This window comes from Monodon monoceros, unplaced genomic scaffold (genome assembly GCF_005190385.1).
Source record: "Monodon monoceros isolate NGI ecotype Baffin Bay Population unplaced genomic scaffold, NGI_Narwhal_1 Super_Scaffold_13, whole genome shotgun sequence".
Taxonomy (NCBI): domain Eukaryota; kingdom Metazoa; phylum Chordata; class Mammalia; order Artiodactyla; family Monodontidae; genus Monodon; species Monodon monoceros.
The window spans coordinates 719,534-746,877 of record NW_021703769.1 but is presented as its reverse complement, the minus strand read 5'-3'; the positions used below and the strand labels follow the sequence as shown (position 1 = coordinate 746,877).

At 62.8% G+C, this 27,344-nt stretch overlaps 1 protein-coding gene across 1 annotated transcript in view; it reads left to right on the top strand.

Annotated features, from left to right (window-relative positions):
- Window positions 1-25,894, top strand: part of COL20A1 (collagen type XX alpha 1 chain) — a 26,164-nt gene extending 270 nt beyond the window's left edge. Inside the window, 34 exon segments of the mRNA XM_029219806.1 lie at window positions 1,810-1,920; window positions 6,543-6,686; window positions 6,860-7,003; window positions 8,338-8,500; window positions 8,798-8,916; window positions 9,487-9,651; window positions 10,303-10,383; window positions 10,386-10,466; window positions 10,648-10,817; window positions 11,040-11,169; window positions 11,862-12,007; window positions 12,099-12,226; window positions 12,364-12,523; window positions 12,987-13,116; window positions 13,311-13,453; window positions 13,605-13,741; window positions 14,062-14,194; window positions 14,379-14,508; window positions 15,551-15,586; window positions 16,234-16,372; window positions 17,595-17,737; window positions 17,899-18,008; window positions 18,452-18,610; window positions 18,701-18,778; window positions 19,309-19,395; window positions 20,091-20,144; window positions 22,053-22,106; window positions 22,232-22,285; window positions 22,583-22,636; window positions 23,463-23,534; window positions 23,947-23,982; window positions 24,088-24,136; window positions 24,344-24,492; window positions 25,742-25,894. Coding sequence (XP_029075639.1) covers window positions 1,810-1,920; window positions 6,543-6,686; window positions 6,860-7,003; window positions 8,338-8,500; window positions 8,798-8,916; window positions 9,487-9,651; window positions 10,303-10,383; window positions 10,386-10,466; window positions 10,648-10,817; window positions 11,040-11,169; window positions 11,862-12,007; window positions 12,099-12,226; window positions 12,364-12,523; window positions 12,987-13,116; window positions 13,311-13,453; window positions 13,605-13,741; window positions 14,062-14,194; window positions 14,379-14,508; window positions 15,551-15,586; window positions 16,234-16,372; window positions 17,595-17,737; window positions 17,899-18,008; window positions 18,452-18,610; window positions 18,701-18,778; window positions 19,309-19,395; window positions 20,091-20,144; window positions 22,053-22,106; window positions 22,232-22,285; window positions 22,583-22,636; window positions 23,463-23,534; window positions 23,947-23,982; window positions 24,088-24,136; window positions 24,344-24,492; window positions 25,742-25,894 — 3,842 coding nt within the window.
- Window positions 25,895-27,344: the final 1,450 nt, after the last annotated feature.

The window sequence follows — 27,344 nt, the reverse complement described above, 5'->3', positions numbered from 1 at the left end:
CAGGGGGCAGAGACGGGAAGAGGGGACAGCTCTGCCCACAGTGTCGCCCTCAGCTGTGGCTTGACCATTTGGCCTTGCGGTCTTTCTATTTCTTTGGGCTCTTTTTGTTTTCCGGTTGTTGTTGTTTGGGGTTTTTTTTTTTAACAGTTATTAACACACTGGGTGTGCATTTAATTCCTTCTTATATTAATATTTTTTCCATCATTCCCCAGATGCCTTTTCAATGTGAAATTTTCAAACAGCAGAATCTAGAGTAAAAAGTGATACCCCCACCCCCCAGGAGAACCCAAGATGCTGCCTCCAGCAGGTCCCTGCTCATTTAAGCTCCTTTAAGGCGCACATCACATCAGCCCCCTGCCCCCTGCGGGTAGCACCTTGGGCGGCTACACCCCATCCAGCGAGGGGACGCTTCTGCTCCCTACTGGACGTTCACAGTGTGTCCCTTTCGGGGTAACGCTGGTCGCAGTATCCTTTGTAACACCCCAAACCCATGGGGGAGGGCTGTGTAGACTGACACTGGGAGGTGGTGTCCACGTCCCAGGGGCCGTCCGAGGCTCCGGTTACCCAGTGAGCCCCCTCCACCCCCGCCGGCCACATCCCTGGCGTGCACCCGGCTCCCACGGGTGATGAAGGGGCAGGAGACTGCCGAGGCCTGGCCTCATGGGGGGCGGCAGGGGTGCATCGTGCAGCCACCCAGCCCGGAGCCCCGGCTCTGGTAACCGCCTTCTTACTGGTGGTGCATCTTCGTGGTTATACTTTTGCACGCAGGTGGTCGGGGCCCTCTGTCCCTGGCGCTCTGACAGGATCACCCTGAAGGGGCCAAGTCACTAAGGGACCCCTGCAGACACTTGAGTCCAGACAGCACGAGGTCCCTGCAGGCTCTGGGTAGACAGGGGAGGGCTAGGGTGGGGCGGGGCCCCACATCCACGCTGCCCTTCCCCGAGGGTGGCCCCGTGGGGGGTGCCCCTGGGTGGGTGCTGTCTCCCAGGCGCCCCACCAAGGCCCTGACGTGCAGACTCAGAAGGCAGCTGGGGATGGCCCCCAACATGCCAGGGGCGCAGGGAGACAGAGGCTCTTCATGAGCTGGGCTTCCTGTTCACAAGTGGCTTTTCAAGGCCCCCGCTCCTGAGGCGTTCCTGCCTTTCAGCCCAGGCTCCAGGGATCAGCGGGGCCCACCCGGCAGCCCGGCTCAGCTGTTCCCTGCTCTTAAGCGATCATTGTGTCTGCCGTGGGCTCCCCCCGGCCCTGCCCTTCCCCTGTGCCCCAGCTCTGAGGGGGGCCACCAGAAGAAGCCCATCTCTGTCCCCACTTTCCAAAACTAGTTGCCTCCGCCAAGGAGCTCCCGGAAGCTCGGGGGTCAGGCTGTGCCTGAGGGCTGAGGCCTCCGCTACCCCGTCCTCCTCCCAGGATGGCCAGGCCCTCCCCAGGGCACCCCACCCTCATGGGCTGTGTGAACCTAGTGGTGACCTTGGGGTCTGCAGCTGCGGGGACTCGGCGGGGACATCCGGGCGGGCTGGCAGCTGCCGTGCTGGCTCAGTGCCCGCGTCTCCGGTGGGGCAGTTACGGTCGCTCCGGGAGGCTGGCCTCAGTGCACGGGGGCGGGGGCCTCCCTGGACAGAAGTCTGCCCTCCCGGGTGCTGCCAGGCGGTCCCGGTCCTCTTTCAGCCCTGGGTGGGGCCTCTTCTAGAGTTCCCCCAGGTGGGACTGGCCCCCTCTGACCCCTGATGGGGCCCCAGCTGCCTCGGGGCCCCCACAGCTGGTTGGGGCGGTTGCCAGGGGGCAGCCCTGACCCCCGTCCTGCCTTCGCAGCAAGCGGCCGCCTGAGGCTGGTGGTGCTGCCTGAGGACCGGCTGCAGATGAAGTGGAGGGAGTCGGAGGGGAGCAGCCTCGGCTACCTGGTGCAGGTGAAGCCCAGGGCAGGTAGGGGCCCGCGCCTCCCCTCTGCGCGCACTGACGGTGACCACGGTCAGCATGGCGGTCACTGGGCCCGGCTCCTCGCGACTCTGCCTCCCTCCTCCCCCACTGCCCCGCTAACACGGGGAAGCTGTGGCAGGAGAGCGGGGCCCCTGGAGTCCCCACCGCCGTATCCCCGCGCCTGGCGCACGCAGAAGGCGCTCGCTCACTTGGAAGAAACAAGGATCCTCCTCAAGCTTAGAGCTCTTAGGGCTCTGCCAGTGCCCAGCGCCAGGGCAGACTCACGGTATCAGAGCGCGTCCCACAAGAGGGCAGGCGGCAGAGGCGCCTGGCAACCCGGCACAAACCTCCAGACGGGGTGAGGGCTGCGAGTGTCAACAGCCTTTCAAAAGTTGAGGTTTGACACGCAGACGAGCCCACAATCGTGGGTGTGTGATTGCAGAATGGGTACATGCACGATGCAAAGGCAAACTGGAGCTCACTCCCTGGGTGAGGAGAGGCCCCTCCCGGTCTCCACCCCCTCTGCTCCCAAGCAGAACCCCCTTGTTGATGCGCCTGTGGTTTTCTACTATCTCAACTAAGCCAAATTTATTCACCTTATTTTTCACATCTTTTTTATCTTTGCTGATTTCGTGTGCGTCTACTTATCCCATTAGTTACTGAGAGAAGTATTTTAAATCCCCCATCGTGACTATAGATACATCTTTCTGTGGTTTCTCACTAATCTTTGTTTTATACGTTGAGGCTCTGATATTAGGTGCATACAAATTCAGAATTATCATATCTTCCTAGTAGATTGAACCTTTTCCATTATGAACTATTCTCATTACCTCTGCGGTTGCAGTCTTTTCTCATAATCTCTTTTTTGTGAGATCAGTGTTGGTCCGCCAGGAAGCGTTTGCACTGAAAACCTTTTCCCATTCATTTACTCAATTTTTCTTTAGCCTTTCATTTTAGATGCATCTTCTGAGAAGCATAGAATTTGTATTGTTTTTATGTTACAATCTTTGTCTTCTAATTGAAATATTTTTCCACCTACATTTAATGAAGTTACTGATATATTTGGGTTTAAATCTGCTATCTTCCTACTTGTTTTCATTTTGTTACACTATAATTTTTTCCTCTCCTTTCTTGTCTTTTTGTGGCACTGAATTTTTATGGAGAATTTTAAACACATGCAAAAGACGAGAGCGTGATGTAATGAAGCCTCATGTTCCCAGAATTTAGCTTCAACAGTTATCAACGTACGGCCACTATCATTCCATGTCTGTCTCTCCAACCCCTTCCTTATAGTGTATTATCTTAAAGCAAGTCTCAGACACTATATAATTTTGTCTATAAATATTTCAGTATGTTTCTCTAAAAGGAAGGACCAAAAAAATAACTCTGGTACCATTGGCATGCCTAAAAAGTAAAAATATTTCAGAACCATCAAGAAATACTTTGTTGTGTTAAAAATCTTCCAGCTTGCCTGATAAACATCTTTTGCAATTGACTTCTTTGCACTGAGATCCCAACAGAGTCCTCACACTGTGCTGTTTTCCCGCGTCTCCGGTAATGTTCCAGCTACAACAGCTCTCCTCCTTTTCCTTGACACTTATTTGTTGAAGAAAGAAGATCGTTTGTCCGCCAGAACTTCCAACATTCTTTGTTCTGCTGATGGCATCCCCGTGGTGCCACTTTTTTTGCTCCCCTACCCCCGTCTGTCCTGAAGATTGACAGGTCCCAGAGGTTTGGTCAGATTCAGGTTTGATTATCTTTTGTTGACAACAACCCTTTATAAGTGGTTCTGTGTCACTCCTGCTGCACCACAGCTGGAGGCCCACAGCGTCTAGTGTCTCTTTTTTGTGTGTGAAGTTAAGATTGATGGGTAGGTGGGGGACGATTGAGTGCTGTTTATCATCCCATGTCCTCTTCTGCTCAGTAGTTACGTATCCCTTTACTCCTGCAGTGATCACCCAGAGACCACCGTGCCATCCTTAACTTATCAACGTGTAGTATCCATGAAGGCTACGTTACCTTTTCCCACACAGGAGCAGCACAACCACATTTATCCCCTTTTCATGCATGTTAATCTATATCCATATTAAATCTCATAAAACATTTTCATTTGCGTAGTGTATAAATTCGACGTGAATTTGGACCAGCTCACGTGTTTACCCTTTTGTTGTTCTCTTTCCCTTCCAGCATGTCTGGGGTTATTTTTCTCCTGCCTGAAAATGTTTCCTTTAGTAAGGGTCTGCTGGTTACACATTCTTGTGTTTTGGGGGGTTTTGTTTGTTTGTCTGAAAATGTCTTTATTCCGCCTTCATTCTTGAGGGATATTATTGCTGGGTATAGAATTTCAAGTTGGAACTTTCCTTCAGCACTTTGAAGACTCCTTTGAACGTCTCTTGGTTCCTGTTGTTTTTCTTGAGAATTCAGTTATCAACTCAGTTGCTGTCGTAACGTCTTTTTCTTTTTCCCTGGCTGCTTTTGAGACTTTTTCCTCTGTTTGGATTCTCAGCACATTTAATCTGATGTTTGTGGGTGTGGGTCTCTTTTCTCCTGCTTCAGATTCACAGGACTTCTCAAATCGGTGTCTACTGTTTTACAGTTCTTTAGCTGTATCTCCTCAAACATTGCTTGTGCCCCTTTCTCTCTCTGTATCTATGCCTTTTACTCTTTCTTCTATATTTTCAATCCCTTTATCTCTCCATGCTTAACTTCGTGTTTTTTATTCTGACTGATCTTCCACCATTTATCTCTTCGTGTGTAACAAGCTGTTAGGTCATTCTTTGAATTTCTAACATCATGTTTTGTGTTTTTCTCTTTCTTTTTTTAATTAAATTTATTTATTTACTTATTCTTGGCTGCGTTAGGTCTTCATTGCTGCGCACGGGCTTTCTCTAGTTGCGGCCAGCGGGGGCTACTCTTCGTTGTGGTGCGTGGGCTTCTCATTGCGGTCTTCTCTTGTTGCAGAGCACGGGCTCTAGGTGCACGGGCTTCAGTAGTTGTGGCACGCGGGCTCAGTAGTTGTGGCTCATGGGCTCTAGAGTGCAGACTCAGTAGTTGTGGCACACAGGCTTAGTTGCTCTGTGGCATGTGGCATCTTCCCAGACCAGGACTCGAACCCGTGTCCTCTGTGTTGGCAGATGGATTCTTAACCACTGCGCCACCAGGGAAGTCCCTGTGTTTTTCCATTCTAGAATTTCCATTTGGAAATTTCCGTTTGGTTTTTGCATTCAAGAATTCCTTTTTTTATGGTTCGATATCTGAATTCATAGGCTCGTCTTTTAAAATTTCAAACTACTTAGCATAGTTATTTTAAAGTCTCATGACTCCATTATCTGGGAAATCTGTGGCTCTCTTTCTGTTGTCTAATGTCTCTCTTAACATTCAATCACATTGCCTTGCTCCTTCGCATATCCGGTTATTTTTTACTGCATACCAGACATTGTGACAACTTATAGAAATAATTTATGGCCTTTGATAACATTGCCTTCCTTCAGAAACAATTTACGTTTGTTTCTGACAGACAGTGATGTGAACTAGCAGTTTTGGGTCATCTTCACTCCGTTTTAGAAGTTAAGATTATTTGAAGTTGGGCTTCAGTCCTTTCAAGAGCCAGTCTATCCTCATTAACCCTTGCTCCTGGGTGGAGCTCTTCAGTGTCTCAACCCAAAGAATGGCGGCGGGGGGGCACATGCCAAGGACTCACTTCCTCAAAGGGCCTGCGTGTACATCCCTCCCCTGTCCAGGCGGGCCCAGGAACCCAACAGACCTGGGTTTAAATCCTGGTTCTACCATTGAGTAACTGTGTGACTCGGTTTTCCCACCTACAAAATGGGGGAATGGTTTTGTGAAAATTACACAGCTCGAGTCATATGAAGCACCAACACCCTCGCCCTCCCGGCCTGTCCCGCCTCCCCACGTGGGGCTGGACCCAGGCTGGGGGCCGTCCGCCCCGCAAGACAATGGACTATGGGGCGGGCATGCAGGTCCTTCCTCTGTTATCCCCTTCCTAGCACCTGAGACCCGAGAACCGCTAGGTGCTTCCTGACCTCTGACTGCAGTCTCTCCAGTCGGTTCCATGACTGCCTCCCCAGAGAGCGTGGCAGTGTCCCCTTTGGAATAGTTTCTTTTTTTAGTCAGACTCACAGAGTCACAGTGGGACATGTTTGCAGATTCGCTGTTGTGTGCCGTCCAGCCCCCTGCACACGGGCAGGTGGGGCCTTTCTCTGTGTGCAGCCCCCGTCTTCACACCTTCACGCTGTCCCCAGGGCTGTTGTGCTGGGCATCTGGAGGGTTTATGGGTCCTCCCTCTGGGGAGGATAAGTCCTTCTGGGGAAGCTTTGTAAAGGCATATTATTTTGCTGTCGCAGAGATACATTCTTTCTCCATTTGTTACCCAGGAGGTCCTGGAGAGGGCAACAAAGACCTCTCCCCTTTTCCCCTCCCCCGCCCCAAGGGGAGGAGCTGGGGGGAGGGGGAAGAGGAGGCGCCTGGAGGATTTTGCCACTCCCTGACATACCTGCAGGCACACGCAGGACAGAGTGGGCGCAGCACACCTGCACGCACAGGTGCACACATGCGCGCACACAGCATCCACCTGGGCGGGCTCGACAGGTCTCCCCACCCCCACCCAGGGGACCTGGAGCAGGAGGTGATGCTGACTACCAAGACCCCCAAGGCCACGGTGGGGGGCCTCAGCCCCTCCAAAGGGTACACCTTGCAGATCTTCGAGCTCACAGGCTCAGGGAATGTCCTGCTGGCTCGGAGGGAGTTTGTGAGTAAGTCCCTCCGGGGGTGCATGTGTGCAGAGGAGGCTGGAGCTGAGCCCTGGCAGCCCCTCGACTGGGAGCCCCAGGGAGCCTGGACGAACCCTCGCGGGGAGGGTTGTGTGCAGCCCCAGGCCTCTCTTCCCTCCCTGGTGGTCCTGACAGCCCCTCGCATCTCTCTGCAGTCAAAGATTTGAAGAGTAGCTCTGCGAGCAGGAGCAGCCGGAGACCACTGGGGGCAGCCCTGCAGCCCAGCCCCTCCCACGAGGGGAGCCCAGACCTCGATCCCCCAGTGGCCTTGGCCCCAAGCCAAGACCTGCCCACGCCTGGTGGGTCCAAGCCGGGGGACGGTAAGTGCCTGGGACGAGGAGCAGTCCTGAGCTTCCCGCGGATCCTCTCCATGTGGCCAGGACGTGCTTCCTCCATCTGACCTCACACTCCCCAGCTTCACTCAGGCTTGGCTGCCGCGCTCCTCGGTTCACTAAACCCACCGGGGCAGGTCATCTGCTCGGGGCGTCCTTGGGGCCCCAGTGCCTGGTCCCACCACCCTGACCCCTCTCAGGAGTCCCCCAGCCTGAGTGTGGCTGGGGAGAGGTGACACAGCTGTGCCCCCCCCCCAGGAGTACCTGGTGAGGAACAGCCCCCACCCAGGGGCCCTGAGGGTGAGGCCCCTGCCCAGCGCACCCCAGACCTGGAAGGGCACAGCCACGCCAGGGCCTCGGCTGGAGGGAGAGAGAAGCCAGGTAAGACGGCCAGGGTGCCAGCCTCCGCAGGCTAGCGGGATGGGACCACAGCGCCGCACTTCCCTCGAGGCCCTGCAGGCAGGGCTGTGCCTCCCCCATCAGACCTGAGATGTCTCTGATTTTGTTTCTCCCATCAGACTTGGAATGGAAGAAAGTACCTCCTTCCTTAGCCTCACGTGGGGTCCTGGGGTCCGGGCCGCCTGCTGTCTCCCAGTGGACTTGAGGCCAGGGCCTGCCTCCCCCACTGGGGGGGCGTCTCACCACACCTACCCTGCCCGGGAGCCTCAGGTGGGGTCTGGCCCTGGCTCTGGGGCTTGGCCTGGGGGCACTGTCTGCAAAACTCAGGGAGCCCCAGATCAAGGGGTGTGGCTTTGTCTCCAAAGAGCTCTTGGGTCCTTTGGACAAGCCCCCTCACCAAACGGTGAGGCCTCAGCCCAGAGCTGGCAGGATGGGCAGCTGCCTGGAGCTGTCCGTGGTGCTGACGCAGCGACCCCGGTTGGCACCCCGTTGGGCAGTCTCTGCCCGCTGGGCCCGGGTGTCGTGTCAGCCGGATGAGGAAGGTGGAACCCCCCTACCCCTGCCATAGACAATCGCACAGTGACCAGCACCGCCAAGGCTGATGGAGGGCAGAGGTGCCAGAGCGGCTGGATGTCCTGTGAACCCTCTCTGGGGGGGCTCGGAGGGCCTGGGATGATGGGCTGAGTTCAAGTGCGGTTTTCTAAGTCTGGGGAGACCCTAGTGCCTGTCCCCCAGCACCCAGCTGCCCACCTCACTTGAGGCCAGAGTCCTGTGGCTCCTTACCCTCTACTTGCCCCAGGGAAGGAGATGCTGGGGCTGCAGCCCGCCTCCGGGGCGGATCAGGGTCCTGCAGCAGCAGCGGGTCTCGCCCAGCACCTCGCCTCCCTCCCCTCCTTCCCCAGCCGGACCCCAGTTCCGCTGCACGTCCCCCACACCCGTGGTCATGATCTTCCTGGTGGCTGGATCCTGGAGTATTGGTCACAGTCACTTCCAGCAGGTCAAAGACTTCCTGGCCAGCATCATTGAGCCCTTTGAAATCGGGCCAGACAAAGTCCAAGTAGGTAGGTCCCAGCCCTGCCCTGCACCCCACCCGGGGTGGTCCTCACAATTCCTGCCAGCCCCCAGCACAGGCGTTGCTTGGAAAAGGGAGTGAGAATTGGGGAAGGAGACACGCAGCCTCTGGGAACTAAGGCTAAGTTCCCACCTGGACAGGCAGGGGTGGGGTCCCGACCTGCACTGGAGGGACAGCTGGCTCCTGGGGGGACATTGTGTGGAAAACGAGGCTTTGCAGATGTGCCTCCCTGGTGACCCAGGCGAGGCTGTGTGTGTCCTGCCCGCCTGCTGTGTGCCCACCCCTCCCAGCCTGACTCAGTACAGCGGGGACCCCCAGACCGAGTGGGACCTGAATGCCTTTGGCACCAAGGAGGAGGTGCTGGCCGCCGTGCGTGGCCTCCAGTACAGAGGGGGAAACACGTTCACAGGTCTGCCTGGCCCCAGCCCCACCCTCGGGGTCTATTCAGGTCTTGTCCTGAGGTCGGCTGCCCTCGCACCTTCCCAGATTTGGAAACGTGTGTTCTGAACCACGCCTGAGAGCTGTGTATTCACGCCTTTGCAAAGGACAAGTCCGCCTCGTTCATCCATGGTGAACGTGGTGTGCTGGGCAGCCCTGCCGAAACCAGGAGACTCCTCTGGTCGGTAGAGGCCCCTGGGAGGGCCCACCAGTCGCTTGGGGGGGCCCTGCCAGCAGCAGCCCCCCTCAGGGGGTCTCTCCCTGGCAGACCCCTCCCCCCACCGCAGGTCCCCTCCCTGTTTCCCGTCCTGGGGCCTCACTGCTCTTGAGAAGGCAGCAGGGTGTGGGGCGCCGGCCCCTGAGTCTCTGGGTGCCTTTGAGGGAAGGAGAGGGGGCATCGCTGCCCTCCGGGCCCCCGCAGCCTGAAGGGGCCAGGACCGGCCTGGTGGGCAAAGCAGGGGGCCAGCGGCTGGTGGAGCCATCGCGAGCGGGCAGGGAGGGTGCTTGGAGCTGCCAGCACTTTCTTCTCACTGCACCCAAGGCCTGGCCCTGACCCACGTGCTGGAACAGAACCTGAAGCCCGTGGCGGGTCTCCGTCCGGAGGCGGCCAAGCTGGTGATTCTGGTGACGGACGGCAAGTCCCAGGACGATGCCTGCACTGCTGGCCACATGCTCAAGGATCTGGGCGTCGACGTCTTTGCCGTGGGTGAGCAGAGCCCGGGCTCTCACGGGGAGTTTTCACAGCAGGTGGCTCCCACGCCCCCCCCACCGCCCCCCGGGCTGCAGGTCTTGTGGCCTCTGAGCCCCAGCCCGCTGTCTGCGAATGGGGAGGACAAGTCCCTGCTCCGAGGCAGCCACGTGAGTCGGCGTGGGCGGCAAGGCCGCTCTCTAATGAAGTGTCTGTAGACGTCTCCGTGCCCCCTCCTGTCTGCACGGGCCCTGTGCGTGGCCCGGAGGCCTTGCTCTGCTCCCTTGACTGGCCATTCATTGACTCTGTTCCTTGGGAAGGAAACTCCAGACTTGGGGGCAGGGATTCCTGGAAGCAGAGACCGTCCTCGGTGCCTGACCCCAGCCCCAGGGCGTGCAGGACGCCGAGGAAAGCACACTGGCCTCCCTCCTGGCCCCAAACCCCACAGAGAGCCAGGCAGGCATGGCACAGCCTGAGAGGGGCCTTCGGGTGTCTAGCCCCACCTTCACACCAGCCCGTCTCTCGCGGGGGCCCGGCCGGGTGACCCCGTTCTGGGGCCTGTGGAGTCTTGGGTCTGTGGCGTGGGAAGGAGCTTCTGCCGGCTGGGTGCCTCGCAGGGGCCCAGTGGTCCTGGCCCACAACGGACAGCCCGCCCCCACCCCGCGGCAGGCGTGACGGACGCCAATGATGCTGAGCTGAGGCTCCTGGCGTCCCAGCCTCCGGACATCACCGTGCACAGCGTGCAGGACTTCCCCCGCTCGGCTCGCTGGCCGGCCAGCTCAGCCGCCTCGTCTGCCAGAAGGTGCAGGGCAGGCGCCTGCGCAGCGGCCCAGGTGAGCGAGCAGGGGTGGCACGAGGGCAGGGTCGCCCATGCTCGGCCGCAGCCCCACCAGGCCCCGCCCACGCGGTTCTCAGGGCTCTGAGGATACCTGGGGGAGCATTGCCCTTCCGGGAAGTGGCCCCCAGGGGCGCAGGCAGAGCCACTGTCGCCAGCTGCCCCCTCCCATCCCACAGTTACACCGGCCGCAGCCGCTCCGGCCCTGGACCCCCCTTCCGCTCCCACCGGCCTGGTCCTGACCCAGGTGACCTCCTCCAGCATCCACCTGTCCTGGACCCCAGCCCCGCGGCCACCCCTCAAGTACCTGATCGTGTTGCGGCCTTCTAAGGGCGGCGCCCCCAGGGAGGTGAAAGGGCCCCCCCTCACGCAGGCAGGGCTGGAGTCGGGCCCACACGTGGAGGAAGAAGAGTGGCAGGGGCGGGGGGCTACCAAACCGCAGCCCCTTGCCCCCGCAGATGGCCCAGACCTGGCCAGGGACGCAGCCACGCAGGGAGCGAGGGCTAACCCAGCCCTCCCCAGCCCACGCCCCGCCCCCACCCCGCCCACTCTGTCGCGGCTTCCGTTCCAGGTGGTGGTGGAGGCGCCCGCCTCGTCGGCAGAGCTGCACAACCTGACCTCCAGCACGGAGTATCTGGTCTCCGTGCTCCCCGTCTACAAGGCCGGCGTCGGTGAGGGCCTGCAGGGCCCGGTGACCACAGGTGGGCGAGGGGGGACTCGCCTGCAGCCTCCCCTCGGAGCCTGGCACTGGAGCAGTCTTAACCCAGGTGGGGCACACCCCCAGCCTGTGACCGAGGCCAAGTCACTGGGCCTCTCTGACCCTGTGTCCTCTTCTGAGCACAGTGATGTCGTTTGTGTCATCAGCCCGGTCGTGGCTGGGACCCAGTACTGCTGCTGCCTGCGCTCTTGGTGGGGCTCCCGCCCCGTCCAGCCCGCAGGCCGCCAGGGCCTGCGTGAGCCGCCCCCCCGGCAGCTTTATTGAGATACACCCTACGACCCTCCCATCTACAGTGTACAAGTCGGAGGTTTCCGTTTGTCCCAGCATCGCGCACCCACACCTTAGCAGTCACCCCCAGTCCTCCCCTTCCCCACGGCCCCTGCCCACCCCGATCTGCTTTCTGTCTCTGGGGTTTGCCGTTCCTGGACCCTCCATATAAATGGGACCACACAGCATGTGGCCTTAAGTGAAACCAGGGTTGCCCAGGGGGAGCCGGGACAGGGACTTCAGTTGTCTGTGCCCCCCCACCTGCGTTGGTCTTCCCCCCTCTGTGTGTCCATCAAGACACACCTGGCCTGCACTGCCTGAGACCCTTTGTCCCGCTGGTTTATGGGGCTGAATTCTGCCTGTGCTGAGTTTCTAAAGCCCCTCCACGCCCGCCCCCGTCTCCCCCAGTGCCCCTGCCCCCACCCCAGGCGCTGACCCTGGCCGCAGTGATGCCCAGAGCCATCCACCTCACCTGGCAGCCCTCGGCAGGGGCCACCCAGTACCTGGTGCAGTGCTCGCCCACCTCCCCCAAGGGCAAGGAGGAGGGGAGAGAGGTGCGGGGCAGAGGGGGAGGGGAGGCGGGGGAACCAGTCTGGGCCGGCGGGCGGGGGCGCGCAGGCAGGGGCCAGCGTGGGCCTCCCGCAGGTGCGGGTGGGGCAGCCCGAGGCGCTGCTGGATGGGCTGGCCCCAGGCAGGGACTACGAGGTGTGGGTGCGGAGCCTGCGAGGGGCAGAGACCAGCGAGGCCCAGAGCACCCGCGCCAGGACCCGTGAGTGCCCCGCCTGCAGACTGCTGCCCACTCTGGCTCCCCGCAACCTTCCACGGGTGGGGGACCCCGACCCCATCCGGTAGCCCCATCAGACCTGGCCATCGCCCGCCATTCCCCCGTACGTGTGGGGCGGTCCCTGAGGCCTTGGTGTGCCCTGCAGCCGCCCTGGCCCCCCCCCAGACACCTGAGCTTCTCGGACGTGAGCCATGACTCGGCCCGAGTGTCCTGGGAGGGCACCGCGAGGCCTGTGCGCCTGTTCAGGGTCAGCTACATCTCGAGCAAGGGCGGCCACTCGGGACAGGTGAGGCCAGCCCCTGCCCGGGGCCGATGTCCTGGGCTGTCCAGGGGCATGAGTTGTCCATGGGGACCCAGTGCCCTCCGCCTCCCCCACTGGGCACCCTGCATTCAGGGTCGGTGGGTGTGGCCAGGTCTCCCCAGGCACAGCCTCAGCCGGTACAGGGGAAGTGGAGGGCACCTGACACCACCTGGGCCCTTGTGGGCCCCTGGGGGCGGCAGACGTGGAACAAAGAACCGCACACGAGAGCGCTCGTGCATGTGGGCGGGGGGTGCGTGGCCTCACGAGAGGCGAAAACACCGGCTTGTTGGGCGGGCTGGTGGGCAAGACCCCACCCCGGTGCCGTGGATCCTACGCCCCGTCCCCGTCTCCCCAGTCTGGGGGTGGTCACGGGGCAGGCCTGGGTCTCCCTCTGGTGGGCGCTGCCCCCTCCGCAGCTGCCCATGTCCCCACCCCCACCTGCCTGCAGATGGAGGCTCCTGGGAGCGCCACCTTGGTCACTCTGGGCCCCCTCTCGTCCTCCACCGTCTACACGGTCCGCGTCACCTGCCTCTACCCTGGGGGCAGCTCCTCCACACTGACTGGCCGCCTGACCACACGTGAGTGTCCCCAGGCTGCTTCCCTCTGCGCCCCTGGACAGTTAAGATCAACATAGCTGCTCGGTGTCTGCTCTGTGCAGCACCAAGCCAGGTGAGGGCGGGTACCTTGGCAGGTGTGACAGTGGGCCCTGCGGGCACTGTGCGTGAAGACTGGGGGCCCCTCTGCCACCCCAGCCTCAGTCTCCCTCTTCCAGGGAAAGTCCCCAGCCCGAGCCAGCTGTCGGTGATAGAGCTGCCTGGGGACGAAGTCCAGCTGGAGTGGGCGGCCGCAGCGGCGTCCGGCGTGCTTGTCTACCAGATCACATGGACGCCCCTGGGAGAGGGGAAGGCCCATAAGGTGTGGGGGGAGAAGACCTTCCCCACCCCAGCTCCCGGGGTTCAGACCCCCATGCTGCACCCTGGGGACATTGGCCTGCATGTGGCCCCGGCCGGGCCCCAACGTGTGGACACAACTCCATGGCTGGACACGCGGTCCCTCCTCTCCACAGATCTCCGTCCCGGGGAACCTGGGCACGGCCGTTCTGCCCGGCCTGGGGAGGCACTCGGAGTATGAGATCACCATCCTGGCCTACTACAGGGATGGGGCCCGCAGTGACCCCGTGTCCCTCCGCTACACCCCCCGTAGGTGACCCCTGCTCTGCCCCAGACCCCTCGATCTGTGGGCCCCCGACAGGCAGTCCCCCGAGTCCCTGACCCTGCAGCTGGACCACTTGGGTCCTGAGCCGTCCAGGCAGGCATCCCTGGGATGGCCGAGGGTCCAAGTCACCTGGAGTGACACAGTGCCCAAGACGGTCCTGGAGCTGGCCTGGTGACCCTGTCTTGGCCGAGGCCACTGGGCAGCGTGGCGGGGCCGTGGAGTGGGAGGGTGGCGGACGTGGTGCAGAGCGGGGGACGTGCTGCCATCTGAGGCCCCCCCGCCCCTTGCTCCCCCGCAGTCAGCTGGAGCCCACCCTCCAACCTGGCCCTGGCCTCAGAGTCTCCCGACAGCCTGCGGGTCAGCTGGACGCCCCCGAGTGGCCATGTCCTCCACTACCAGCTCTCCTATGCACTGGCCTCAGGCTCGGGACCCGAGAAGTCGGTGGGTCTCCCTGGAGCCGGGAAGCCATCGTCCCTCGTGGGCCCCTGGGTCCTGGGCCTTGGGGGAGACAACGTCCCACCCTGAGTGTTAAGGGGGCCACTCTTCCATGGCAGGACCCACAGGGAGCTGAGATGCCCAAATGAGCAAAGACGCTCAGGTGACCATCTCCCCCCCCCACCCCCAGATCTCCATTCCAGGACCCAGAAGCCATGTGACTCTCCCTGAACTGCTGGCGGCCACCAAGTACCGGGTCCTAGTCTCAGCCGTCTACGGAGCAGGGAAGAGTGTGGCAGTGTCTGCCACGGGCCGGACGGGTGAGTGGGCACTAAGACCCCCAGGCCCCAGCAGACCCCAGCAGGACCCAGGACCCTGGCAGGTCCCCGGGAGCCAGGATGTGTGGGCCCTGTCACTCCCGGAGGCACCCTGCACTGCAGACCTTAGCGGAAGGAGAGCCGGTCTTCACGCAAGACCTTCCTCAGTGTAGAATGCCAACCGGGACCCCAAGGGTTAAGGCCACTGCAGTCCAGCTGAACGCATGCAGGCTGACGCGGAGGGGATCGCGGCTGTGGCCCGGCCTGCAGGTGCCCAAGGCTGGGGAGCGGCCGGTGTTCTCCTGCATCTGCGTCTGGGAGGCGCAGGGCAGACGTCCAGCCTGCAGGAGCAGGAAGCCGGACGCAGACCACAGACGGGGCGGCTGCAGCGGAGCCCAGGGCCCATGCCGGGCTGGCCCCACCCTCGGGGTATCGGTTGTCCCTGGGGGTCCCACCACCTGCAGGCCAGGACCCGGCTGAGAGGAGTCTTTTGTTTTGTTTTGCTGCTTTTCTTGGGCAATCAGACGCTCGGAGTAGAAGGCCCTCAGAGGCCAGTTAGCCAACTGCCCCAGCTTCCCTGTGTGTCCCCTCCGTGGGGTTGCCTGGTTTTGGCTTGAATACCTCTGGGGACGAGGGCCTCACTACCTGAGGCTCAGCACCCTTCCTATATTTTGAGGGGGGAGCCGCTTCCCGCCCTGAGGGTCCTAGTTTCTGCACGCACTCGCCTGTGAGCGATCCTGAGTGCCCACGTAGAGCTTGGCAGTGGGGCAGGCCTGCAGAGCTGGGTCCCGGGATGGCGGTGCCCCGGGCACGTCCTCACACCCAGGCATCTCCCTGGCCCTGCCGCCTGGGGCGCATCTCCTCTTGGGTGCAGCCCCCAGTGGCAGCACCCAGCCGGATGCTGTCTTCCTGGGGGTGGAACCTGAGGCAGCAGGACACTGTCCCTGTCCCATCCCCGTCCCTGAGGTATGGGGACCACAGGGCATGGTGTCCGGCCACAAGGGGCCCCTCCCCACTGACCCTGACCTCTGTCACCTCTCAGCAGCCTGCCCGGCCCTCCACCCGGATGGCTCCCTCCCAGGTAGGTCCCCCCACCCTGTGTGGCGGCTGCTTCCCACCAGCCCCTAGCCGCCCCTGCTCTGGGTACTTGTCGGGGGTGTGGCCTGGGACTGGGGTCAGGCAATGCTGGAGGCCCGGGTCCTGTGTGGCCTCCGTGAGCCTCTGCTGACCAGGAACGGGGCGGGCGAGGGGCTGAGCCAGGGTCCCTGGCATCGCATCTTTACTGCTGTGGGTCTGAGACAGCCAGAGGGAAGGCTGACACGTGGGCCCCCCTGGTCAGGGAGATCTGCCAGGTTGGGGCGGTGGGGTCGGGCTTCAGGCGGGGGCCCAGCTTGGGACGGGGTCTCCCGCGGGATGTCCAGCAAGCTGCTCAGCCCCAGCTGCAGGGCCGGCGAGTGGGGATGGGGGTGGGATGGGCGGGGGTCCGGGCACTGAGGGCCGCCGGGAGGCGAGGGCTGCGGGCAACAGAAGGGGCAGGACGGCGCTGCTTGTGTGTCCTTCCCCAGGTCAGGATGGAGGGAGAGGGGGAGGAGCAGGCCCCCGAAGGCCTGCGTCTCCCTCGCTGCCTCTGCTGCCTCCTCTCACCTGACACCTGGCTTTCTTCTCTGCCTCCTGCCCCCCACCTCCCCTCCCATCTCTGCTTGTCCCTCACGCCCCACCCCTCCCCAGGCTTTGACCTGATGGCAGCCTTCGGGCTGGTGGAGAAGGAATACGCCTCCATCCGTGGCATGGCCATGGAGCCCTCGGCCTTTGGCCCCAACAGGACCTTCACGCTCTTCAAGGATGCTCAGCTGACCCGCCGGGCCAGGTCGGGGAGGCGTGGGCCTGGGAGCAGGAGGGCACCCTGCGGGGGTTGTGGGGGGGGGCGTCCCCCAGGCCCAGCGGCTGTACCCCAGAGCCAGCCAGGGAGACTCCCGGGGGGACGTGGGCTCCTGGAATCCGAGTTCCACAGATTAGTAAATCTCTTGTGGGCGGAATGAGGCCACGGTTGGGGGGGCTCCTTCTCCCCATGTGGCCCAGGGATCGACCAAACTTGCAGACTTCTGGGCGGGGGCCACCAAATTTGTCTCCCTGAGAACTGCCTCCTTTGTGCTTTAATTTGATTCTGCAAATATCCGGGGTCTGTAAGAAACCACTGCTTTGTGACTCACCACGATCAAGGCTTGTGATGACCTCCGAGGTCTAATAGTCGCCCCACTTCGTATATGGAGGTGTCTTTAATCACTCATTGGAAATTCCACACGCACAGCATAATTTTTCTTAAGTTAAAATGTTTTACATTGCAAAGGTAAATCACGTGCTTTATAATAGAAATTTGAGAAATACAAAATGCAACCCTGGGGCTGCTAAGAGTGGAAGGGGCTCCTCCCTGGGTCAGGAAGTCTCCGCAGGAGGTGGCAGAGGGTAGGAGAGAATGGGAGAGGGGAGGGCACTCAGGAAAAGGAGCAGCATGTGCCAAGGCCCTGGGGTCGCTTTGCTTAAAGAATTGCAGCCGTGAGGCTGGGCTGTGTCTTCCAGGCCCTTGGTTATCCCAAGAGCAAAGGAAGGGCAAATAGGGAGGCTGCAGGCCATTAGGAGCGATTTTATTGGGTGACTCAAGACCCTGTTCCCTGCCCCTGCCCACCGCTGAGCACCAGGGTGGGCACGGCACCAGCACAGACCCCAGCTGCCCACCCAGTCTGAGCAGCTCCCAAGGGCAGAGCTGTCTCTGGGCTCGTGGGTTCCTGGCCCAGGAGACAGGCTCAGAGACTTTGCTGGGAGCCCTCGACCTGCACCCTCCCCACCCACGCAGAGACCCTGAAGAACGATCATCGTGGACACTGGCCGTGGTCCCTTCTGGGCCTTGGGGGAGCTATTCCCGTTGAAACCTGACAGGCCCAGGCTGGGAGTCCTGCCCCTCACACTCCCCGCGTTACTCACGGGGAAGCCGAGGCAGGAGAGGCCCAGCCTGGCCCCGAGGACCCCACTTTGTGGTCCCGGGGGTCCGGCCTCCTCTCAGGCCTGCGGTCACCCCTGCTGTGTGCCCACAGCGACATCCACCTGGCCACCCTCCCCACGGAACACACAGTCGTCTTCCTCCTGCGCCTGCTCCCCGAGACGCCCCGCGACGTCTTCGCGCTGTGGCAGGTGGCGGCCGAAGACTTCCGGCCTGTCCTGGGGGTCCTGCTGGACGGTCAGTTGGAGGGGAGCGGTGGGCCCCGGTCACTCCTCGAAGGCAGGGGCCACTGGTGCAGCACGGCCTCTGAGGCTTTGCACGCCCATCGCGGCCCCACTCCGGTGCGTCCTCCCGCCTTTCGCCTGGGGGTCTCACGTGCTCCCTGCCCCGCCCCCCAGCCAGCAGAAAGTCGCTGACCTACTTCCGCAGTGACCCCAGCGCCACCCTGCAGGAGGCCACCTTCGACCTGCCCGACGTGAGGAGGATATTCTTTGGGAGCTTCCACAAGGTCCTGGAAGGTCCTGGAAGGACCAGCGCGTGTGCCTCCCTGCCTAAGACCCTCCTGGCTCCCAAGTTCTGGGGCAGACCCCCCACGGGGCTCTGCAGGACACAGGCTGCCCACCCCCGTCACCGTGGCTCCCCCTCTGCTCCTGTGGTCCCCTCCACCCTGGACGTCCTTACCTTAATTTGGGTCAAAGAGCATCCAGCCCTTTCTCGTGCGTCCCACAAGTCCCTGGGAGGGGCTGTGCGGGATGTCATTTGGTCCATTTCACAGGAGGGAAACTGAGGCCCCGCGAGGGGGGTCTCACGAGACTTGCGGTGGAGTCAGGATCCTGACCCCAAGCCCCAGGGGATGGTCACCTGCCCCTCCCCGCTCTGGCCCTGGCCTGTGGGCGTGGAAGGGAGCCCTTCTTGGCCCGGGGCCGCAGGAGACCTCCTGGTGTCTCCCAGGTGCATATAGCCGTGGGCCGCTCCAAGGTCAGGCTCTACGTGGACTGCCGGAAGGTGGCTGAGAAGCCCACTGGGGAGGCCGGCAGCCTGCCCACCACCGGCTTCGTCACACTGGGGAGACTGGCCAAGGCCCGGGGCCCCCGGAGCAGCTCAGCCTCGGTGAGCCAGACAACCCGGGGCTGGCGGACCCCCTCCCGCCCCCTGACCCAGCTGCACCTGGCCGACCCTGCCCCTCCCCCCAACCTGCAGTTCCAGCTCCAGATGCTACAGATTGTGTGCAGTGACTCCTGGGCAGAGGAGGACAGGTGCTGCGAGCTCCCGGCTTCAGTAGGCGGGCAAGTGCCCACTGAGGGCAAAAGATTCTGGGGGTAGACTGGCCATCCAGGTCATTGCCGCTCCAGGAGAAATCCAGACAGCCTTCCTGGAGGAGGCGGCCCCCGGGGCTAGAGCCGGAGCTCAGGGCGACTGGATATGTGTCCTGGAGGCCCTGAGGCAAGGCAGGCTGGAGCAGGCCTGGAAGCTCCCAGCCCCAGGGGTGGCTGCTTCCACATACTCAGGGCCACTGCCCTTTTCTGTGGGCACAGTTGTGGGCAGGGGTCCTTACCGACTCCCCTGGGTGCCCACACCGGGCTTGGCCATGCTGGTGGCCTGCAAGGGACTCCCTTGTGTCAGGGGGCTTGTGTCAGGCAGCTTGGGGGGTGGGCACCCAGGACCAGGTCCTCCCCCTCCCCCCCAGCCTCCCAGGGGTGGGTTTGGAGGCTCCCTGGACCCTGGTGTCCGTGGATACCCTGAGCTCTAGGGTCGAACAAGAACTGAGGAAAGGGTCCATTTAATGGTGGGGGTCTCCTTTCTCCCAGAAGGATGGAGAGACCTGCCCTGCCTTCCCTTCTGCCTGTGCATGTTCCTCGCAGACCCCTGGGCCCCCGGGCCCCCAAGGACCTCCTGTGAGTCCAGCAGCTCCTCCCTGGGGTGACCAGGGACTCCTGGCATATCTTGATGCCAGCGGTGATGAGGGTGGCCCCCGCATGCCCCAGCAGCCGTCCCTAGGCCCACCACCCAGATGGGATAGACTTCATGAGTGTCCTGCCCGCCTCTTCCACCCCATGGCCCACGAGTCCCCTCCTGCAAGCCCCTTCCTCCCGATGGCCACCCTCTCCCGAGCAGGCCCCTCTCTGGTGTCGAAATCAAACTCCCCCACTGGGGTGGGGGTCTGGGCCCAGCAGTCTGCAGCACCGCGCTTGTCCCTGGCCACAAGTCGCAGCCACACAGGCAGCCTCTGTCCTGGGCGCTCTGGGCTGTAGGGTAGCCCTGAGGGGCCTTTCCCCAGGCCCCCAAGGAGGCGGTTCCAGTCCTGGGCCCCGCTGTGGGGCAGGTCCAGACCCTCTGGCCACCCTGAGGCTCCAGGACCCGTTCTAGCTGGTGGTCCACAGACCTCACCAGGGAGGGGCCAGGGCTGGAACCCAGACCCGCCTGAGCCCATGAACGTGGTAACCAGTGGCTGTGGGAGGGCAGGGTGGGCCAGGATGGCCTGGCCCCCGGAGCCCCTTCTTCTTCTCCCCCTAGAGGTGGGGACTGGAGTCCAGGGCTGCTGGGGAGGCCAGCGTGCAGCCCGGCCTCAGCCTCGCTTGTGTTTCTGCAGGGCCACCCTGGGAGGGACGGAGCCCCAGGAGAGCAGGGCTTCCCAGCGCCCAGGGTGAGTTGTGAGGCGTCCTGGCGGGGGGGTGCAGGACTGAGCCCCCCGCAGCCCAACCCCAGGCGGGAGCGGGGCCCCCCAACCGGGCTACGGTGCCCTCCCTGCAGGGCCCCAGCCTAGGGACCGCGTGACGGGCAGTCTTGGGCGTCTGGCCAGGACGTGTGTCCTCTGCCCTCAAGTGTGTTTCTCTCCCCAGTGGCTCCACCGGCTTTGAAAGTTGCTGGTGTTTTCTTGTTGGACGCGTGGCCTCCAGCCCCCGCTCCGCTGGGTTACCTCTTCTTCTTCACTCATGGGGCTCTAGGTTTAATGGAAACACCTGTGCCCTGAGCTGTGACTAGTTTACCCTGTTGTTGTCTTTTGACCTGGCCTACCGTACGTGTCTCCAGGCAGATTTTAGGATCGCCTTTGTCTAGTGGACCGCATGGGTCTGTCTCTACGGCTCCTGACTTCCGCACCGTGTTTCAAGGCTTTCCTCAGTCTGAGAGGGCCCACCCGCTCCCGGTCCCTTCTGGTGCTTCTAGCACCTTCCGACACACAACGTGCTTCCTCCTGCCTCCCCAGACCACTGCCCTGTCCGTCCACCCAGTGTTGGGTAACCACAGCCCCCGCCAACTTCAAATGCAGCCTAATCACATCACGAGTTTCCACGGACTCCAGAGTCCAAACGGCTGCCTCAGACGCGGATCCTGGTGTCCAGCTCCGCCTTCAGCTTCCCCAAATCCTCTGTCCTCTCTGTGTACGATTTTTGTGCCCCATTTATTACTCAGTTAGCTTATTTGCAATAGTTTTTTATTTTCAGATGGTTTTCTTGGAATTTCCTGGTTTAAATTTACATCACCTGTGAAAAATCACTTCACTGACTCCGATTTTTATTACACTCGTTTATTTTTCTTTTTATTTTTCTCGTTTATTTGTCTGGTGTGGTGACACTCCAGAGTTTGTCAGAGAACCGCGGTGATAGAAGACGTCCTCATGTTTGCCGGTTGAGTGTGGGGCTGGCCTGGGAGCTGAGACAGATACATTTTGCCACGTGATAGCCAAATCCTACCCTTATTTTATTAGGAGATTCTAAAAATCAAGAGTGGGCGTTATATAAGATTTAGTGCCTCGTCAGCTGCTGTGGACGCAAACAAATCATTTTTCTTCTTGAAGCTATTAGTTTGGTGAATGATTTAATCTCTCCCACGTTCTGAACCGCGCCTGCTCCCGTTAAAAGCCGGCTTGGTCACCGAGCGCTCGCGGCCCATTTAATGGGCTGCAGGCTTCTGTGCACTCAGGTTTTATTTAGGAGTTTCGCATTGATATTCACAAATGGGAATGCCTGTGGTTTGCTTTAGAGTTTGGTGCATTGATATGCATGACTCACATGATTATTTGAAAGCAGTCTTTTTGTTTTTAAACTGCAAATCAAGCAGTTTAAATGGCGTTAGTGTCATCTGTCCCTTAGAGGTTTGGTAGAATGTTCTGGTGTCTGGGGATCAGGGCTCTGTGCTGGCCCGTCCAGAGTCGGCCCAGCTCCTGGCTATACAGTGGGGTCATAGCAGGACCCCTCCCTCCCAGAGTGCTCTGCGAGGGTGAAGATGCCTGTGACGGGCCTGGGTCTGGAGACCATGGGCCGGCAGGAGGGCGGGATCGAAGGAGGGGCAGCAGGACGGGCCACACGTCTTCTCAGCCCCACCACACACCCCCGTGTCTCTAGGGAGAGCCCGGGCCACCTGGACAGATGGGACCCGAGGGTCCTGGAGGTCAGCAGGGGTCACCAGGCACCCAGGGCCAAACCATCCAGGGACCTGTGGTAGGTGTTGCCTACCCCCCAGCACCCACCCCCAGCCCCTCTACCCTCGCCCTCCCTCCCATCCCCCTGCCCCTCTCCCCTCACCCTCCCACCCATCCATCTTCCCCATCCAGGGTCCACCAGGGGTCAAAGGAGAGAAGGGGGACCATGGACGCCCCGGCTTGCAGGTAGTGGGTCAGACCACACTCGGAGCACCAGTGCTGTGTGCTCGGGATGGAGGTCTGGGGACAGGGCCTCCCCCTCCGGGTCGGACCTCGGCCCAGCCTGGCTGGCTGCCTCTGCTCTATTCCAGGGCCACCCCGGCCTCCAGGGCACCCCTGGGAAGGTTGGCGTCCAGGGACCAAAGGTGGGAGACGAGCCTGGCCGGGAGGGTCTGGAGATGGAGACTGTGGTGGGGCTTCCTTCTCTGCCCCACACCCACCTCCCCCGCTATCCTGCCCCCGCCGGGGCCTGGCTGGTGGGAGGGGAGTGTCAGCCCACACAGACTGGGGCATGAGTGGTCACTGCCCGGGGCGGGGGCAGGCCCTGGGATGGACCAGCCTCAGCCCGGCACAAGCACGTACCCCCGACAGTGGTGGGTTTTGGGGGTCACTGTGGGAGGAGCACCTGCCTCTGCCCCGCCCACCCCTTCCTTTGCCCTCAGGGAATGAGAGGCCTGGAGGGGACTGCTGGCCTGCCCGGACCCCCTGGCCCTAGGGTGCGTATCGCCTCCTCCGTGAGCCCCCAACACCACTCACCCCACCGGCCCTCCCCAGGTTTCTTGGGGCTATGCTGAACAGTGACCGGGGAGGCCCCTCGGCCCCAGGCTGGGGCCTTGTCAGCGGCGGCACTGGGCTCATGAGAGTCCTTATCCCAGGAGCGCAGCAGCCGCGCCCCCCCGCCCCCCTCCCCGCTCCCCGCACCGGGCAGGTTGGTAGGAAACGCCGCCACTCCACACGGCAGGAAGGTGCCTGGGCTCCCGGGTGGGCCTGGCTGCGGGACGTGGTCGGGCCCCCCTTCTCCCTCTCTGCCTCCAGAAACCCTCACCTCGGCGGCCCAGGCCGCCCTGCTGGAGGGCTGGGGGCACGGGCCGTTCACTTGGAAGCGCCTTCCCTCCCAGCCTGGTGTTCCTGGAGGTCAGAGCGGAGCTCAGGGGCTGGGAGCTACTCTGAGTTGGGGGTCCGGGGCCGGCAGCCCAGGCCTGGCCAGGATCTCCCGGGGGTCGGCCTCGCTGGGTTCCTGGAAGGCCGAACTGCCCCTCCTGCAAGAAGCCCCCGCGGGGGGCCCGTCCTGCGGTCACACCCGGACTACTGGGACGCGGGCGGGGACGTATTAGTGCAGAACTAGCGACAACGGGCAGGGCGTGCGGGGGGGCTGCCTGGGCGCGGGGTGGGTAGGAGGCACAGCCTGCAGGAGGCTGGGGACAAGCTAAGGGGTCCCCTTATAGCTTGTCTTAGCTTTGCTCTTGGTCCAGAGCAGGCGGGACCGAAGGGAGGGGCCCCCGCACCGGAGCTGCAGCCAAACCGGAACCCCCGCCTTTGCAGGGCTTCCAGGGCACGGCGGGGGCCAGAGGCAGCAGCGGGGAGCGAGGACCCCCGGGGGCTGTGGGGCCCACGGTAAGCCCCTCCCTACCCAGCCCACCCGCCCGACAGCAAGGGGGGGGGTCACATGTGTGCAGACTTGTCCCCGCTGACCGCTCGGGGTGTCCTGCGACCGGCACGTTTGTAGAGCGAGGCCGGCACAAAGCTCGCAGGGGAGAGAGCCCAGGCTGCCCCCTGCCCGGCCCAACACAGACAAGGTGGGGGGCAGGTGAGAGGACGTGGGCCTTAGGGGCCGGGGAGGGGCAGACCTGGGCCTGCAGGCTGGGTGGGGCCCGGGGGGCAGGGAAGCTCCCTCTCGCAGCGGGAGAGGTGGGTCCTCTGTCCTCTGGGGACTCCTGGGATGAGTCCCGCACGAAGCCTTCGGTTGGGGGGCACGGTGGGTGGGCGGCCACGGGGTCCAGATGCTTCTCCTTTTCTTCCCACTCAGGGGCTGCCGGGGCCCAAGGGGGAGCGAGGAGAGAAGGTGAGTGTGGGGAGTCTGGGGTCTGGGCCGTCCCTGGGGAAGCACAGGGAGGCACTGACTCGGGCAGCTCGATCCGCTGGCCACGTGGCCCGTCCTCCCTTCCAGGGTGAGCCACAGTCCTTGGCCACCATCTACCAGCTCGTGGGCCAGGCCTGCGAGTCCGCCATCCAGAGTGAGTGACCCAGCCTCCCGTGAGGACCCCAGAGCCTCTGCCTTCACCCAGGAGGGAAGGGACGCCCAGCGCCCGGTCGTTAGCGAACCCAGCCTTGCGGCCGTTCTCCTGGGCCACGTGCCTCGGACCAAGGCAGGGAGCGAGGGAAGGTCTCCCTGCCCCGCCCCCTCTGACCGTCCTCCCCTGCAGCGCACCTGCTGAAGCTCCACGCCTGCACCCACGAGAGCACCCGGCCCCCCATGCCCATCTTGGAGGCCCCCAGGGCCTTCGGCACTGCGCGTGAGAGGCCCGGCTCCCTGGAGAAGGGGGGCACGGTGGCCCCCGCCCAGAGGACAGAGGTATTGGCCCCCGTGGGGAAGGGTCTCCCCCAGTCCTGGGGCTGGTGGCTCTGTGTGGCCCTCCTCCCCCAGGTGACGACGGGTGGGGAGACAGGCCCCCTGAACCCACACAGAACTGGGGCTGCCTGGCTGCCTGGGGCCCTCGAAACAGCCCCTTCCCCAACCTCCCAGCAAGCCTGAGCTTAGGGCCTCTTCCCCAGCCTCTGGTCCCCTGCCTCCCGTCCCTGATCCGTCCCCCTCTCCTTGGCTGCCGCAGCGGGAGGCTTGGTCCAGTGACCTTGTCGTAAAGAGTCCGCCCATCTGACTGCGGCTGTGGCGCCGTTCACGGCCCAGATGCTGATGCTGAGATGGACGGAGAAGTTGATGAGGGGAGACGGAGCTTGTGGCCTCGATGGGGAGGAAGGAGACGGGGGGGCGTGGGATGTGGCGGCTGGGAGGACAGTTCTGCGCCGAGGGCAGCGGGTGGACGGGGATGGGCGGAGAAGGGAACCCCCCCCGACTGCACCCACCACAGTCCCCCAGACATTGTCTTTGCCGTGTGTGCCCCCCGTTTGTACCTGCCGTCCAAAGCTGGCAGGCGCTGTCATGATGCCCACCCCAGCCCCCTCCCCCGTCCCCACCGCACACTAAACCCCGGCCTCTGAGACAATGATCAATGCCTGTTTGAGGTCAGGGACCCCCGACCCTAAGCTTTCAGCCTCAGCCTGAAGGCTGGACCCGCTGCCCCCAGGACCCACCTTCCCCAGGTCAGCATAGGCCCCTCAAGAAGGGAAAGCACTGCCGCCTGCACCCCTTGGTCCGGCACATCCCTCCTTCCCCTCCGCTGGGCCTGGAGCCCTCAGTCGGACAGGCAGCCCTGGGCCGCAGCGGGGAGCGGTGAGGGGGTGGGAGCAGCGGGAAAGTCGTGCAGGTGCCAGAGAAGCAACTGGGGTGGGCGCAGTGGGGCGTGTGGGGGCCTCGGGGGAGCCGGCAGGACTGAGGTGGGTGCGGGAGACGGAAGCTGGCCCAGTGGGAACCCAGGGAGGCCCTGAGGGGGGTCAGCACCGCAGTGGACACCCAGCCAGGCTGGCTGGCCGGGGCAGGGGCCCAGGGGGCAGCGTCCTGAGGGGCGGGTCTGTGCAGAGGGCTCACGGTCCAGCCGGGACCAGGGGGCCTGGTCCACGCAGCCGCGCAGGCCGGGCGTTGCTTTCTGATGGCTGTCAGCTGTCCGCCGCCTCCCCCAGACCTGACCACCCTTTCCTCCTGCCAGGACGGTCCCCCTGCTGCCCCGAGTGAGCCCGAACGTCCCGCCACCGGATCCCAGACACTGAGCGCAGCTGGAGAAGAGGGTCTGGAGGCGGAAGGAGGGGAGGCAGAGGCCGGGCCCGGGAACCGTTCCTCTGTGCACTTCCTGTTCAGATAAACCACGTGTACTTGTCAAGGAGGGTGCTGCTCATTGGCGGGGCCCCCACGTCCGCCCCGTCAGGTGGAGTCCCAGATTCCCCACCCCCGTCTCTCGGAGAGGAGCCGCCATCCATCCTCGGCCTCAAGGACCCCCCCACCATAGTCTCCCTGTAACCCTGGGGCTTGCCCCCGCTTCCTGTGGGGCCACTGCAGCCCCCAGACTCCAGTGCCCCGGTGGCCCCGGCCGGCCCCTCCAGAGCTCAGGCCCCGCTTGGGGGTCTCGGCCCCGGCTGCACTCTGGGTCCGCAGGGTGGGGGGGGCTTGGAGAACACCGGCGTGGCTGCCCCGGGCCTAGCCAGGGGCTCCCTGCCTCCCTAGTAGCGCCCCCCCTCTAGAGTCGTAAAGTCTGGCTCAGCCCCCATGTGCTCAGGCCTCATGGGACCCCAACCCGCTGGCCCCTCACCTCGTCACTGCCCGGCACGCCTCCCCCTCCATGACCAGCCTGGATGCCACCGTCTGTGCAGTGCCCGTTCCCCCCCCCCGCTCCCCATCCACCTGGGAGGCTCGCCAGCCAGCCGTGGGCCCTGGGGCCAAGCAGTTCCCTGAACACCAGGACGAACCGGGTGTGGGGCCCGTGAAGGCTCCGAGGTGACACTGGGGCAGAGACAAGACAGAGTGGGAGGAGGAGACCGTGGAACGTTCCGGGCAGCCTGGGGCCGGGCCTGGCTGCGCCTGACCCAGAAATGGCAGGAGGACAGAGCGAGCTGAGCACAGGCCAGGGAGGGGTCAGCCCGGGGAGCGGGGAGCAGGGCAGGGGCTGCGGGGAGGGGTTTGGGTTTTGTCCTCAGAGCGACTGGAAGCCCCGCGTTCTGAGCAGGGGCTGCCGTGACCTGGCATCTGTGCGAACGACCTGTAGGTGAGAATGCAGGTGACCAGGTGGGGGGGATGCCCACTGGCATGGAGGTGGCCAGACTGGGGAGGTGATGGCTTGGAAGGGGTGGGCGGGGGCTGAGCCCTGGGCGAGGTGGGGTCCAGGGGCCCAAGAGCAGCCAGGTGGTGGGGGGAGGGGCTGGGTGGGTTGGCGAGAGTGGGGTTCACGGGGGCAGAGTGTGGGTGCTGCCATCTCAGAGCGGCAGTGAAACAGACTGGGCTCGTCACAGGACTGAGTCCCTCGTGTCTCCAAGGCCGGGCGGGGAGGGCCGGGGGCAGCAGCAGGAGGGGGTGGAAGCTGCCAGAGACCACCTGTCAGGATGCGGCTGGCAAGCGGCAGAGGAGAAGGCTCTAGAGCCGGGGAACACCTGCTCAGGAGGCAGGCGACGCCCCCGCAGGAAGGGTAAGATGCGCAGGAGTGGGCACTGGCCTCTGCCAACCACCCTGTCCAGTAGCATCGCCTCTGGCCCTTTATGGTTTGAGCTGCCTCAAGGGCTGACATGAAGCCCTCACAGGACAGTAAACGTCCCTCCCCAATT